This window comes from Pinus tabuliformis, chromosome 5_1, assembly GCF_031772625.1.
Source record: "Pinus tabuliformis cultivar Carrire ecotype Pingquan chromosome 5_1, CPIR1, whole genome shotgun sequence".
In the NCBI taxonomy this organism is placed as follows: Eukaryota; Viridiplantae; Streptophyta; class Pinopsida; order Pinales; family Pinaceae; genus Pinus; species Pinus tabuliformis.
The window spans coordinates 303,679,474-303,693,332 of record NC_142305.1 but is presented as its reverse complement, the minus strand read 5'-3'; the positions used below and the strand labels follow the sequence as shown (position 1 = coordinate 303,693,332).

The 13,859-nt window shown below is 36.3% G+C and overlaps 1 protein-coding gene across 1 annotated transcript; it reads left to right on the top strand.

The window, feature by feature from the left end:
• The first annotated feature begins 855 nt into the window (after positions 1 to 855).
• Positions 856 to 1,728, top strand: LOC149164575 (putative boron transporter 2). The gene is made up of 4 exons (XM_089430937.1): positions 856 to 927; positions 1,121 to 1,216; positions 1,314 to 1,451; positions 1,547 to 1,728. Exons 2-4 carry the CDS (start codon positions 1,181 to 1,183, stop codon positions 1,670 to 1,672), a joined length of 300 nt encoding a protein of 99 aa, XP_089287063.1. The 5' UTR covers positions 856 to 927; positions 1,121 to 1,180; the 3' UTR covers positions 1,673 to 1,728.
• Positions 1,729 to 13,859: the final 12,131 nt, after the last annotated feature.

Genomic DNA, 13,859 nt, shown 5'->3' with positions numbered 1-13,859 from the left:
GCCATAGAGCAATGAAATGCATCTGGATACTTGAAGTCTTGGAATTGCAGAGCAGCATTTGCTTGATTCCTTGGTAGCTGTTTGAAGATCCTAACCAAACTGATGTTTCTTTCAGAATTGTGGTTCTTTGTCATAGTAGTATAGTACACTGTTCTTGAGATTACCTTTGGTTCTGTTCTGAGATCTGTAGAGAATTGTTGAGCAAGGGGGAGGATAGCTTCATCTTAAAGCATCCCTCTACCCAACGTTAAGCTTGATGGGAAGAATTATCCTATCTTCAAGTGAAGGGTGCTAAACATATAATTGAAGAATTGATTGTTAAGACTTGTGGAGGGTAAGAAGACAAATTGCACTGTTGCTAAAGAATTAGTAAAGCTTTTGGCGCACAATGAAGATGTGCAGTACATTATAAGTTTTACTATTGCAGATCATATTGGTCCTCAAATTAGAAGTTTGATTAGTTCTTGTAAGATTTGGACTAGGACTCTCTAACAGAACAAGGATTCTCTATTCTAGGAAATGACTGTATGCATTTTAAATGATTGGTTGTGTATATCACTATTTATACGATACATATTAAGGATGTGCAAGATCAATTTGGAGCAGTTGATGATAGAATTGATCCTAAAGTTCGTAGTGCCACTGTTCCAATGGTTGAAAAAAATGTTTCAGCCATTTGTGACCAGTGTGAATGCCACTGATAAAGTGGCTAACTTTCTTGGTGGAATGTTACTGCAGAAAGAACATTGCTGGAACAGATTCACTTAAAAGAGTGTATACCGAGCACTTACACTGAAATCACTAAGAAGAAAGGGAAGAAGTCTGCATAGAAAAGTTTAAAGGAAAGTTCACAAAAAACCCTTGAAAAATGATGTTGTATCAAGCAGGGCCATTATTGCAGAGATTGTGTCAAGGCCCATTACCACAGTAAATATATATTATTTAGAACTATGTTGTAATTTTTGTCAGGGTTCATGTTTAGGTTCAACTATCACTGGCTACCCTATTCTGGAAGAGCTTTTGCTCTCCTGAAGACATCTTGATCTAACTCTTCATTCTTTGTTTTCACCTCCATAAAAAATCTCTAGTGGATTCATAAATTTTCCTTTTATTGTGACAGACTATTTTATGTGGTATTGTTGGCATACCTCCTTCAAATGGTGTTATTCCTGAATCTCCAATGCACATGAAAGGCTTAGCTACCCTCAAACATCAGGTACTAATATATTGGAATTATCAATTGCAGCTTCTCAAGGAAAAGACACAATTCAGACATTTTATAGACGAGTAACTTACAAGTACTTTTGTTACAGTTGGTGCTTAGCAAGTTAGTGACAACAATCTGGAAAAGTATGCAGAAAAATTCAACCTTAGGGCAATTATACAGAAACATGCAAGAAGCCTATGAGCAAATGCAGACCCCAATGGTTTATCAGCCTCCACCTGCCTTGGTAATGGTCTTATTTTTGAGTTTGGGTGTTTCATTTTATCTAATTTTCCTCTCCCTTTATTTATTTGTCTTGTCATGTCCCAACCATTTATGCAGGCACTTAAGGAATTGAAAGAGACCACAATTCAGTTGGCCGCAAGTACTGGGAATATGGATGCCCAGTTGATGAATCAATTTTTAATGTTGACAAGGACGTGGATGACCTGCTTCCTGTTGAGGTGAAAGAACAACAATTGAGTAATTTGTTGCAATCTCTGATGGCGGTTGGCTGCCTTGCAGTAATGCCCATCATTAGAAAGATCCCAAATTCTGTGCTTTGGGGTTACTTTGCCTTCATAAACTTGTGTTATTGGTCTGTTTTCCCATCGGGAAAATCAATAATGCAAGGTCAAATCAGTTGTGAATGATTGATGGCATAATGAAAAGGCGAACCTTTACTCAAAAAAATAATAATAGATCATTTTTTATAAATGTAGCTTTAGAATGATCTTGCTTTGAAGTAGAGACTAAAATCAAGGAAATGATAGGAAGCCTACAATGCTGGATTAGTGCTTAGTTCAAATAAGCATGACAATGAGAGGCCTTTTGAACATGATTGTGAGGTTATTGTTGATTCAAATATTTTTTTCAGCAGAAAAATAAAGTATGGAGTGAACATTTAGTGCACAAATATCCCCTGTTTTAATGGATGACTAAAACCAGGAGGCCTTACAACCATATATGTAAAGTCAAGTCAATGGTTCTACATGGTTCAGTCATTTAATATACTCAAAACTTTAGCCCAAAAATTAATACAATATAAGTCTGCTCTAGAATACAACAGAAGCAAAATAGATCACATATATGCCCTTCCCACACTCATTTCTTCTGCTAATTTTGGACATTGACTACCATTTCAGTTCTGGGCATTTTTGTGGTATTGATGTTTGGCCCAACGGATACCAGCCGAAGTCCCTTCCTTCACCATTTTGGCCCCAGCAGACGCCGCACATTTCATCTTCTTGTTAGTTGTTATAATCTGCTAATCTGGTCAAGACCATAGACTTGTTTTTCTGTGCTGTGTCCTGGTCGTTGTATGAATAATCCCACTGCTTAGGCCCATGTAAGCCCAAATGAATTTCTACACTCATTGGAAGCCATTAATGCAATCAAATACTGTTCACACAGCGCTTCAATATTTCTAAAATAGTTAAATTGATGTTCACTAGAAGTGTAACAGAGGAACTGAAACTATGAACAGGTTGGACAATCATTGTTGATTCAAATATAACAAAAGATATAATTAATGTTTCTAGAGTAGAAGATACATTTGAGTGGAATTGTCCTTAGCTCAATTGTAATCGCAGTGCTATGTCTTTATTTAAATTCAGTGACTGCAAAAAAATATAATGGGTGTGGATGGTTTCTAAGGTTGAAAAGGAGATGTCAATATGGTGTAATAGATGGTTATCATCAAGGGGGATAAGTTAGTGCTGGTGAAATCCCTACTTGAAGCCATCCCTATGAGCAAATGCAGACCCCAATGGTTTATCATCCTCCACCTGCCTTGGTAATGGTCTTATTTTTGAGTTTGGGTGTTTCATTTTATCTAATTTTTCTCTCCCTTTATTTATTTTTCTTGTCATGTCCCAACCATTTATGCAGGCACTTAAGGAATTGAAAGAGAGTACTTTGAGACATTTGAGAAGGAAAGGGCCAGTGAACTAGGTTTCTTTGGTTTTTAGTGCATTTGTTTGCATTCTATATTTGTAGAGATTACATCTCAGATTAAACTTTGAGTTGGGCTCATGCTCTGGCCATCAAAGCATTTGAATGCTGGGGGTTTTACACCCCTTTAAAGTTTTGCAACGATCTTTTGATTAGATCTTCAATGTAAGACTTCACGGAATTCAAAAACTGGCAGGCAGAAAAAGTCCTGCATGCTGTACTGACAATGAGATGTCTAGGGTAGTTTAAAATAACTTCTTGTTTCTTTTGAATAAATCTTCTTGCAATACTAGAGAGGCCACTCAGTTTTGGTGATATTTTCAGTGCTTTGTTTAGTTATGTGAATTCGTTAGATGCAAAACAAGTATTGGTTAATTTCATGAAAACCAATCTGCAGAATTGGAAATGTAAGCATATGTGCATGAATGTAGTAGAGAAAGGGGTACTGTTCTAATTGAAGTGAGAGTGAAAGAGACCTTTTGAAAATGTTATTGTTTCAAGCAGTTGGAACGGTATCAGTAGGAATCAGTATGCAGAAATTAAACAGAATAAATGGGAATCAAGGCGAATCAAGCATTGTATTGCATATCAAATCTAATAAAGTACCAATGATTCTACAACTCTGGTTAAATACTCAATAGTGCTTCCAAGGTTGCAGAACTTCAATCTACAGTCATAGATATTGAATGGGTGTTTGCAGTTATATTGTTCCTCTGCCAAGAACTCTGCTCTTTTGGACCTCAATTCCCCTCAAATAAAAATGTTCTGTTTAATTGGAACTTATTTACATCCTAACATGCAGGTCGATTTCTCCAAGAGAATGTACCTGGGCAGCAAATGATATCCAAGTTGAAATCTTAACAATGGAATTAACTAATTATTTTCAATCGATTTCCTTCATTGTTGCTGGTTGATTTTTCCCGGGATTATCGACATCTCATTTATTGGGTTCACCTCACCCTGATTTGAACTTCTTTCATTTGAATCAACTTCATCTCTGGTTAGAACATTTTTTGATTGATTTCATTTTCCAACAAATGTGGTATTTAAGTTACTTTCTTCTTGCAAGTCGATTTTACCGTTATTAGTACACTGCTAGTAGATTTGTTTGACATGATCATTTTCTTCAATTTCAGGGTCGACTAGCTTAATGATAGTGTCCTTTTGCTTCAGCTCATGTTCATTCATCAGTTCTCAATTGATTCTCTCTGTGTTCAAAATGGATTCAAGTAGCTTAGGAATTACATCGATTTCCATGTTCATTCATCAGTTCTCAACTGATTCTCTCTGTGTTCAATGGATTCAAGTAGCTTGGAAATCACATCAATTTCCTTTTATATTGTATTAAAATGTACAGGAATGTCATAGTGGAATTGCTTTCCACAACAATACTTCTTTGTAACTATGGACTTTATCTCAAATCAACTGGATTTCATTTCTAACAAGAGATTTCCTTAATAAATTCCTCTTGACAAATTTTTCTGTTATAAAACTTTGCAAAAGCATACCCTTGGTATAGCTCACTACACAAGAAAATTCATTTTTGAAGCATAATTCTTATACTTGCAACTTTCATTTCTCTGTATAGACTTTCTAGAAAATAAATTGCGTGTAAAGAGTCTATATTCCACTCTTGGATTCATTTTGTTCGAGAGTTATGTGAAGGACTAACGAACCTAGTAGTCACAGGACGAAACAAACCCTGAGGCAGTAAAAATTTGTACATGGGTCCACATTTGCTCCCGTTATGGTCCTTACAGAGAGTGCATTGAAGGTAGGTATGTTGCAGTTGGTAGAATATGACGAATGTGCTCCCTTCATGTTCTCTAAGACGACAACTTATAATTATTTGACAATTTCCTCATCCAAATGATTTTGAATGAGTAATTTCATCTAAATTTAACTGATTTTCAAACTGGGATTTAGTCTTCTTAATTTAACTGATTTTCAAATTGAGATTTAGTCAGTGTTATTGAGGAGTGAAATAGAAACTGATTTTCTCTTGCAGAGAATAACAAGGATTGGTGTGAGCTTATACTCTGCCTTATAGACCTTCAAATACAGATAAGCTCTTGTATCCCTATTTCAATCACATAATTTAAATGAATATAATGTCATTTTATTAGAAAAATGCAATGAGTATGAAATAGATCATCAGAATGGCCACTGTAGCCCAGGCTGGTGAGAACTTGAGTATTTTATATCTGACTAAACATATGCAAATGAAAAGAAACATCACCTGACACAGACATGAACAGGATAGAATCTAGATATTAGAATTTTGGGGAAAAACAATTGCGCCTTAACAGAGATCTTCTTATCCTACACCACACATTTCACTCTTTCAAGGTGGAGTTACAAACTGAACATGCAATGACTGAGCTGCATGGTCACCAAAGTTGTAACACACCCAAAAAAACAATGCTTCATATCGGCTTCTCAATTATGTGTGTTTAGCATTAGTGATATAGTCTCTTCTGAACTTTTATTTCAAGTAGAAATTTGATTAAATTTCAGAAGTGCAAGAAATCACAGAAAACCCTCCGGCAGTAAATTGATAGGAGAAATCTTCAAAAAAACCTGGAAGCTGTCCTGTTCATATTGTCCTGGACTTTTCAGCCAAGTTAATATATCTGTAAAGAATACTATTTTATCCTGAGAAAAGATTGACACTTTGTTTATCACCAGATGAAAATAAATTAGAAGCAAAACATCAGGTTGGTGACAAATCCAAAACAAGTTGCAAGACTGTAACCCAATCTGCAAAACATCAAAAAACTGATTGTCCCAGAGTGGGATGCACTATGGGAAGCTGTGTTGTCCCATCTTTTACTAGTGTCAGCTTCATAGCACCTGCTTCCATTTCCAGCAACTCTGTCTTTAAGAGAGCATCGGCCTCTATCTTGATAGTGTTGTCATCAAGAGATTTGTAGCTGATTTCCATTTTTAATCTTTATGGCAGCTGTTTATAGTCCTGTAGGACTGAAAGTATGGATGTTGCAAAGCTTCATTAACTGTTATTCTTTTGTTTCCATCCACTTGTAACATTTGTTTCAGCAAATCCACACCTTCTAGACACCCAACATTTTTAACAAATCTTGTGAGGGATGGGAAAGGCTTTCCTGGATTTGGAAATATGATATCCAACTGCTCCTTTACAGATTGCCCACGAAATAGCGGCTCACCGATGAACAATTCTGCCGACATGTTATTTGTTGCTTTTTTCTAGACTAGCTCTCACAAAGCATTTGAGTTGTTCCTGTTCCTGGTTGGTTTTTTTATAATTTTATAGACAAGTTCCATGTCATGGAAATGTGAAAAAAGATAGTGATATTGCCACCATGTGGCTCTTATCATATATGGTTTTATACTTCTTCAAAAAATTCTCTAAGAGTTCACAATGCTAAAATTCACTAGGACTTTACAAAGTTTTATTATTTAGTGAAAGACTTGCCAAGTTCTTACAAGATTTTATAATTGAGTAAAATATTCGCCATGCCTGGTGAGAGATTCGCCAGAAAATTATATATACATATTATATTATTGATAAAATCGCCTTCCATTTTTCCTATATACCATGGAGATTCGCCCAATTATTATATTTATAAATTTGGGGGGGGGTTCTTAAAATTTTCCCTGCCTGAAACTCCTCAACCATAGCAAAAAGTTCTTTAATCTGCTGATCATCTTCAAAAACTTGCCAATGTTTAACATTATCAGGAACAGAAGGTCTGTGCCTCATTTCTACCTCATATCTTAGTTTTGGATTAATAGGAGGCCTGAAAGTACTAGCAGCCACAACCAATGAATCTGCTAATCTGTTCCCATCCCTTGGAATGAATTGAATATTAAAAGCTTTGAAAAAGTTCTCAACCAAATCCCAGACTTCATTTTTGTATGCCCTAAGCCTAGGGTGTTTTGTCTGACAGTGATTTTTTTTTTGTTTGATAATCAGCTCCGAATCTCCAAAAGTAGAAATTGACTTAATTCCCATTTGTTTAGCTGTTTGCAAAGCAATAATCAAGGACTCATATTCCGCCACATTGTTTGTTGCTTCGAACTCTAATTTAAAGGAAAAGGGGAACATATTACCTCCAGGTGCAATTAGAAGGAAACCAACACCTGTTCCTTCCTTGGAATAGGCTCCATCAAAGAAGAATTTCCACATTCCTTCAGTTTGCAACTCTGTATTTACACAGGCTGAAGTAAGCTGCCTCTGGTTATCTTCAACCAACTCTGCATTATCATGCAGCATGAAGCAAGCAAAGTCATCTTTCTCCTGGCTATATACAGGTGAATTACTTGCTCCATTTTTTGTAATTTTTTTTACAAATCTAGTTTCTCTGTACAATCTCCTCTCATCCCCACCAAAAGTCGGTATAACAGCATATGTAAAATCTAGTTTCAGAACACCACCCAATTTAGCCCCCCATGACCTAGATAGTAGCATTCCAAATCTAGCAGGTATATCTGCTACTACTACATCCATGACCAAGCTTCTAATTGAAATCTGGGCTAGTGACACTACCAAATCCTTAATGACCCCTAGACACTTGACTTTGTTTGAATCAAAAGAGTACAGGTCTCTATAGGGTTTGGTAACTTGTAGATATAGTTGCTTCATCACTGAAAATGGCATAAGATTGTGTGAAGCTCCTGAATCGAATATACAATTATGCAGGAGAAAATCATGGATTAATAAGGAAAGATAAAAAGGAGGTGTTGAAGGATCTACTTCCTCTACATGTGGACCAAAAACCACTACTGGTTTATTTTTCTGCAATTTTACAGTGTCATTTATATTCACATTTTCTTTTAAATTAATAAACTCAGCAATCTTCCTATGATAAGCTGGTGTTTTTTCTGATTCTGTAAGGGGAACTTAAATTCTTACCTTTTCCAATTCTTTAGTAAGACTGAACAAATGACCCTGTTTAGCATTCTTTTCATTTTCATCTTCTCCTTTCTTCATGACTGAAATTACTTGGGGAATTGAAACAAGTTTTTCCAAAGGAATTTTTCCACTTTGGTCTTGAGAAGACTCACCTTGAAGTATTTGTGTCTTGCCATTTGTATTCTGTTGTTTCTTTCCTTTATTTACTTGTTTTGTAGGCTAAGATTCTTATGGAGTCACCTTTGGTGAGGAAGCTGGAACTTGCTTCTCACTTTCATTTTCTTGACTTCTTGATCTTTTCCTTGATCTCAAGTCATATTTCTTGTGTAGTTCTGCCTGCATAAAATTAGAGAATTGCTTCCAATATTCATCAATTTCATTTTCATCATAAATGGCATCTGTTTCGACATATTCATACTCTTCTCCTTCAACACCAAGTTCATCTTCATCTACTGCATATAAAGTAGAAATTTGATCTTCATGGTCCCTAGGGTGCTCTAGTACTTCACCAGGATCTGCTTCTATATACAATGGTGATTGAATTTGATCTTTTCTCTCCTTTTGCAAGATTTGCAAAGGTTGTCTTCTGTATTGGGGATTAAAGTTCTTATTATATTGTGTTTTCCTCTGAGAATTCTTATTTTCCAACTCTAATTCAATTTATCTAACAAAGTCTTAATTACATTACTCATATCCTCTAGTGTTTGACTTTGAGAGGATTCTATCTTTGCCTTTCCCTTGTCTTGGATAGGTTGTGTCTCTGGTGCTTTGCCCATAGCCACCATATTTTCTTCTATCTCTAATGCATATGTTTTCATCTACACAAGGGTTGGGGATCTCCTCTCCCTTAATGTAAAACCAAAATCTAACTCAAAAGCCCCTGCAAAAGTTATTTTTGCACCAGTAGGAAAGGGCTTAATCTCCACTGGAAGACTATTGTACAATTTATTAAATCTTCTGACAAATTCAACTACAGTTTCATCAGATTTCTTCTTTATAGCATTAAACTCTGTTAGTGAATACCCATGGTCTCTTTTTTCTCCCCATCTCTGGGTGAATAGGTGCTCCATCTCTTCCCAAGAAGGAATAGAGTTATTAGGAAGACCTTTAAACCATTTTCTCGCTTCTCCATCTAAAGGCTGAATAAAAAGTCTTAGAACAACATCCAGATGTTCAACATTTAGGTTTTCTGCAAAATTACAAAATACTGATACATGATTCTCTGTTGTTTGTTCATCTTCCCCTGTAAAACGAGGAAGAATATTGAGGTATTCTTGTGGCATTTGATTCAACGATTGTGGCAGTTGAAGAGGTGCATATATATTCATCAAGAATGTAGGAGCTGCCATGTTTGCTCCCAAATTTACTGAACCTTGATTACCAGTAGAAGTGGAAACTGACTAAGAGGTAAATGGAGTATGCAAAGGTGGTAATGCAGTTATAGGCTCAGGCTAAATAACTATAGAAGATACTGAAAAAGAAACAGACTCTAAAGACTGTTCTTGATAGTTGGGTTCTTGAAATGAATTGGATGTAAAAGGTGACTCTTGGTCAATAAAAGATGAATGTGAAAGATGTGATGAACTGCTGCCTAGTGCAGACAGTGTAGGACTTGGTGTAAGTGTAGTTTTAGGCCTTCTAACCCTCTTGGAAACTAGCCTTTTAGGATCTGAAAGGGTTTGAACTTTTTGCTGTGAGGTATTTGACCTTGTATGGGGTCTCCTTGGAGCCAGAGTTATTGCTTTTGTTCAAAACAACCAAATATTTCCTCCTCACTGAACAACCAGAGGAAAATATTGAAAACCTAAGGAAAAGTGTTCTTGTATTCTCTCCTCAGCAACGACACCAATTAATGTTGTACCTTAAGAAACCAATTTCCTGGCTGTATAGAAATTGTGCTTAAGACATTAATGATTATAATGATTGTCACTTGTTTGTCACTTAATTATATATTGTGTTCTCAAATGAAGGACCTGGGAAATTTGATTCTTAACCCTCAATACTTAGGTGACAAGGAAATATCAGAATGCCATTTGATTGTTGAATATAAATGATGAATGAAGAAAGCTTGAATAAGTCATAGACAATATGCTGTTTTACACAAGATCTACTATCTGTGACACTTGGAGAAGTTATAGATAATATGCTGTCTTACACAGAAACTACTATCTGTAACTTAGAAGAATTGTAGAGGTGTGAACTTCAAGTATAGGAGCGCTCTTTTAAGGAATTTTAACTTTATTTACATAAGCAAATAAAGACCTGCAACTTCAATTACTATACTTAAAGGAAGAAAACATAAGATGATACATAACAAAGAAGACATAAAATCATACCCAACGATGTATGGAAAACTTCTGATTCTTTCATTAATCAACAGTTGTATCAGGAATTCGGTGGTCTAGTCTCTAGGTTCTCCAAAATTTGAATCCCTTCTCTGTAAATTTTCCTCTTTTTATACATTATAAGACAGTTGGTGGTCACCAAAACTGTCAAACTGATTAACTATTTTCCTAAATGTCTAGAGTAAAAATTATTACAGAACAGTACACAGAGGGTAAAAGACACCTCATTCTAAAGAACATAGAATAACTGGAAGTAACAGAAATTAGAAAATGATGATGACCGTTAGCTTTTTTGGCTCTGTTGTTTGGCTGCTGAGTTTCTCTGTAGATGCTTTAATAATGATTAAACTATTTTAATCATAATAAACTGTATTTGACTCAAACCCCGTGCGTGGACCTAGGCTTTACGTATGTATCATGCACGTTTTGATTGGCCAAAGCACAAGAAAACTCGACCAATCACCTTTCTTTGGAGTTTTAGTCATCCACTGCTAATTCTGATTATCTTGCTTAAACAACGGAATCGGCTAATTTACGCGGAACATTAGTTTGCCACGGAACTGAAAAGAATTAACATTTTGATTCATAAACCCGTCAGGTCCGCCTTAGCTGTACATGAACCATCCGATCACTTATTCAATCAACGGTTCAATACTTCAGAACTCACGAGACTTTAGACCTGTTTTAAATAAATCTTATCGAGTCCGCCTTTTCCATGCTCTATTGACTCCCATAAGGACTCAATAGGAAATATAAACTGCCAATTAATAATCTATCGGGTCTGACTTTAAAAAACCTGATTATTTCTTCACCTGATATCCATTGGATCTCGTCTCTTTGGATGGACGGCTGAGATTGGCCCGGACTTCAACAATTTAAAACTGCGTTTGATATGCCATCGCGTCCGATTAATTACCCGCCCGATTATTGATGGATCTGTGGCTTGTTGATCTAACGATCCAGATCTTCTCGCAGGTACACCGTCGCATTGGATCTTCGAAACAAAGCCATTCTAGTTAACTTGTGCGACTACTGTTGGATCTGTGGCTTGTTGATCAACGACCTAGATCTTCTTGTGTTATTTCTTCACCCGATATCCATTGGATCCCGTCTCTTTGGATGGACGACTGATATTAGCCTGGACTTTTTATAATTTTAAACTGTGTTTGATATGCTATCGCATCCAATTAATTACCCACCTGATTACCATTGGATCTGTGGCCTGTTGATTTAATGGCCCAGATCTTCTCGCGGGTACACCGTCGCATCGGATCTCTGAAACAAATCCATTCCAGTTAACTTGTGCGATTACCGTTGGATATGTGGCTTGTTGATCAACGTCCCAGATATTCTCGCGAGTTTACATTCAAAAGCCATCCGTCAATCAAATAAAATACTTTGTTTCCTTTAAACTTTGCGGGGGTAAAGAATATAAGGGAACTTCATTGAGGTTGAACCCCCGCAGTGATTTTAGGCCACACATTGTGGTCAACCATGCTCACGTCACGGTCAACTGCGGGGGTTGAGCCTTTAATTAACCTTCGTGCTTATTGTTTCCCTACAACACACCTCATCACACTCATCAAGCTATCGCTTGATCATGCCTCTTGAACCTGCACGACCTTTAGACAATGTTTTGATTTTTCATTTCTTTTGTTTTTTTATTTTATTTTGTGATAAAACTGAAAATAAGACAAAAATAACAATGGAAGCTACAACACATTGATTGGTTGCAATCTATTATTGATGCTCACATGTCACTTAGAAACGATGTTGGTTCATGAGATGTTGCAAAATCTTATTGTTGCTTTTGCTGACTGATGAGTCGGATATGATCAGATTTGATATTGAATAGTTGACACATGTTTAGGGGGAGCATCTGCTATGCTTCTAATGATGCATTGTTGGCATTATTATTTCTTGACCGTTTCTTATTGCATATCATTGGTGATGTATAGTTGTTGTTGCTGTTATTGATAAAGACACATATTCTTCTTAAGTCACACTTTTTGAAGTTAATCCTATATGATACACTTGATGAGGTGCATGCTATGATCATTATTGACATTGGTAGATGATAATGAGTTTATGATTTACTCACTGCTTGTTGACATTTATATGTTGTTTACATTTAGGAGGACCTTGCAAGAGAGTTTGAAATGGAGGGCATGGGTCTCATGCACTACTTCCTCGGATTGGAAGTATGGAAAGGTGATGGGGAACTGTTTGTCTCTTAGGGAAAGTATGCCAACGAGATACTTCAGAGGTTTCACATGGAAAAATGGAAACCCATGGAGACACCTCTAGCAACCAACTGGAGGAAAGAGGATGCCACTTTAGGTGAGGAAGTAGATGATATTGTTTACCGATAGTTGGTGGATTCACTAATGCATCTTGTGAAAAAACGACCAGATATGTGATATGAAGTCAACCAACTGAGCCAAGCTATGGGTTGGCCAACCAAACTATTTTAGAGGGAAACTAAGCATATTCTACGGTACCTAAGAGCCACTACCTAGTTTGGACTTTGGTACAAATAGACAAAGGGAGTGAAGCTGTGTGGCTGCACATATGCAGATTCAGGGGGGATTCCATCAGACCAGAAGATTACATTAGGTGGAATTTTCAGTGTTGGGTCCACCACGGTTTCTTGATACAACAAGAAGAAAATGTCTATGGCACTTAGCTCGGCAGAAGCAAAATACATGGCTACAAGTCAAACAACATGTGAGGCGATCTGGATGAGAAAGATACTTGTTGGATTGTTTGGTCAGATGATGGATTCAACTGTGATTTACTCTGATAATTAGAGTTGCATCAAGCTCTCTGAAAATCCTATTTTTCATGATCAATCTAAGCATATAGATATCCGGTATCACCATTTACAAGATTGTGTACAAAGGCGGATAATGTTGTTGCAGTACATTCCAACAAAGGAACAAGATGTTGATATTTTGACAAAGGCCTTGTTAAGAGAGAAGTTTGAGTTCCATATGTGTGGGATAGGGGTGGTTGATAACTCCTTTCTTGTTGAGAGGAATATTTTGAAAATGTATAAAGAAAATCATAGTTTGACTTTGCCTTGGTCAAACTAGAGAAAATTTGAATTTCCATTTCAACAAAAATCTTGGAGGTAGTTAACTGAGGTGACATGGAACTTGTCATTCATTTAAATCAATTAATTTGAGTTGGGTAAGATTGAGTTAAATTTAGTATGATTGATTGCTAATTGTAGCAATCTATTTCAATTAAATTGAGTGATGGTTAGTTAAAATAGTTCTAACTATTAAAGGAACTAGTGCAAGTCAAGTTGTGGAAGTGAAACTTCAACCATACCAAGTGATAAACCAGTCAACTGATCAATCAACCCAAAACAATTGATGCATGTAGAGAATTCAATTTACCCAGTTGAGATGGAGATTCCAAGGCAATGTACTATTAGTTGTAGACTATTCCCATGTGT

What these genes read in the sequence shown, in the direction of transcription:
- LOC149164575 (XM_089430937.1), top strand. Translation starts at nt 1,181, where the DNA reads ATGCACATGAAAGGCTTAGCTACCCTCAAACATCAG. An exon ending in TAGCTACCCTCAAACATCAG is followed by an intron (nt 1,217 to 1,313) that starts GTACTAATATAT and finishes CTTTTGTTACAG; the next exon opens with TTGGTGCTTAGCAAGTTAGT. An exon ending in ATCAGCCTCCACCTGCCTTG is followed by an intron (nt 1,452 to 1,546) that starts GTAATGGTCTTA and finishes CCATTTATGCAG; the next exon opens with GCACTTAAGGAATTGAAAGA.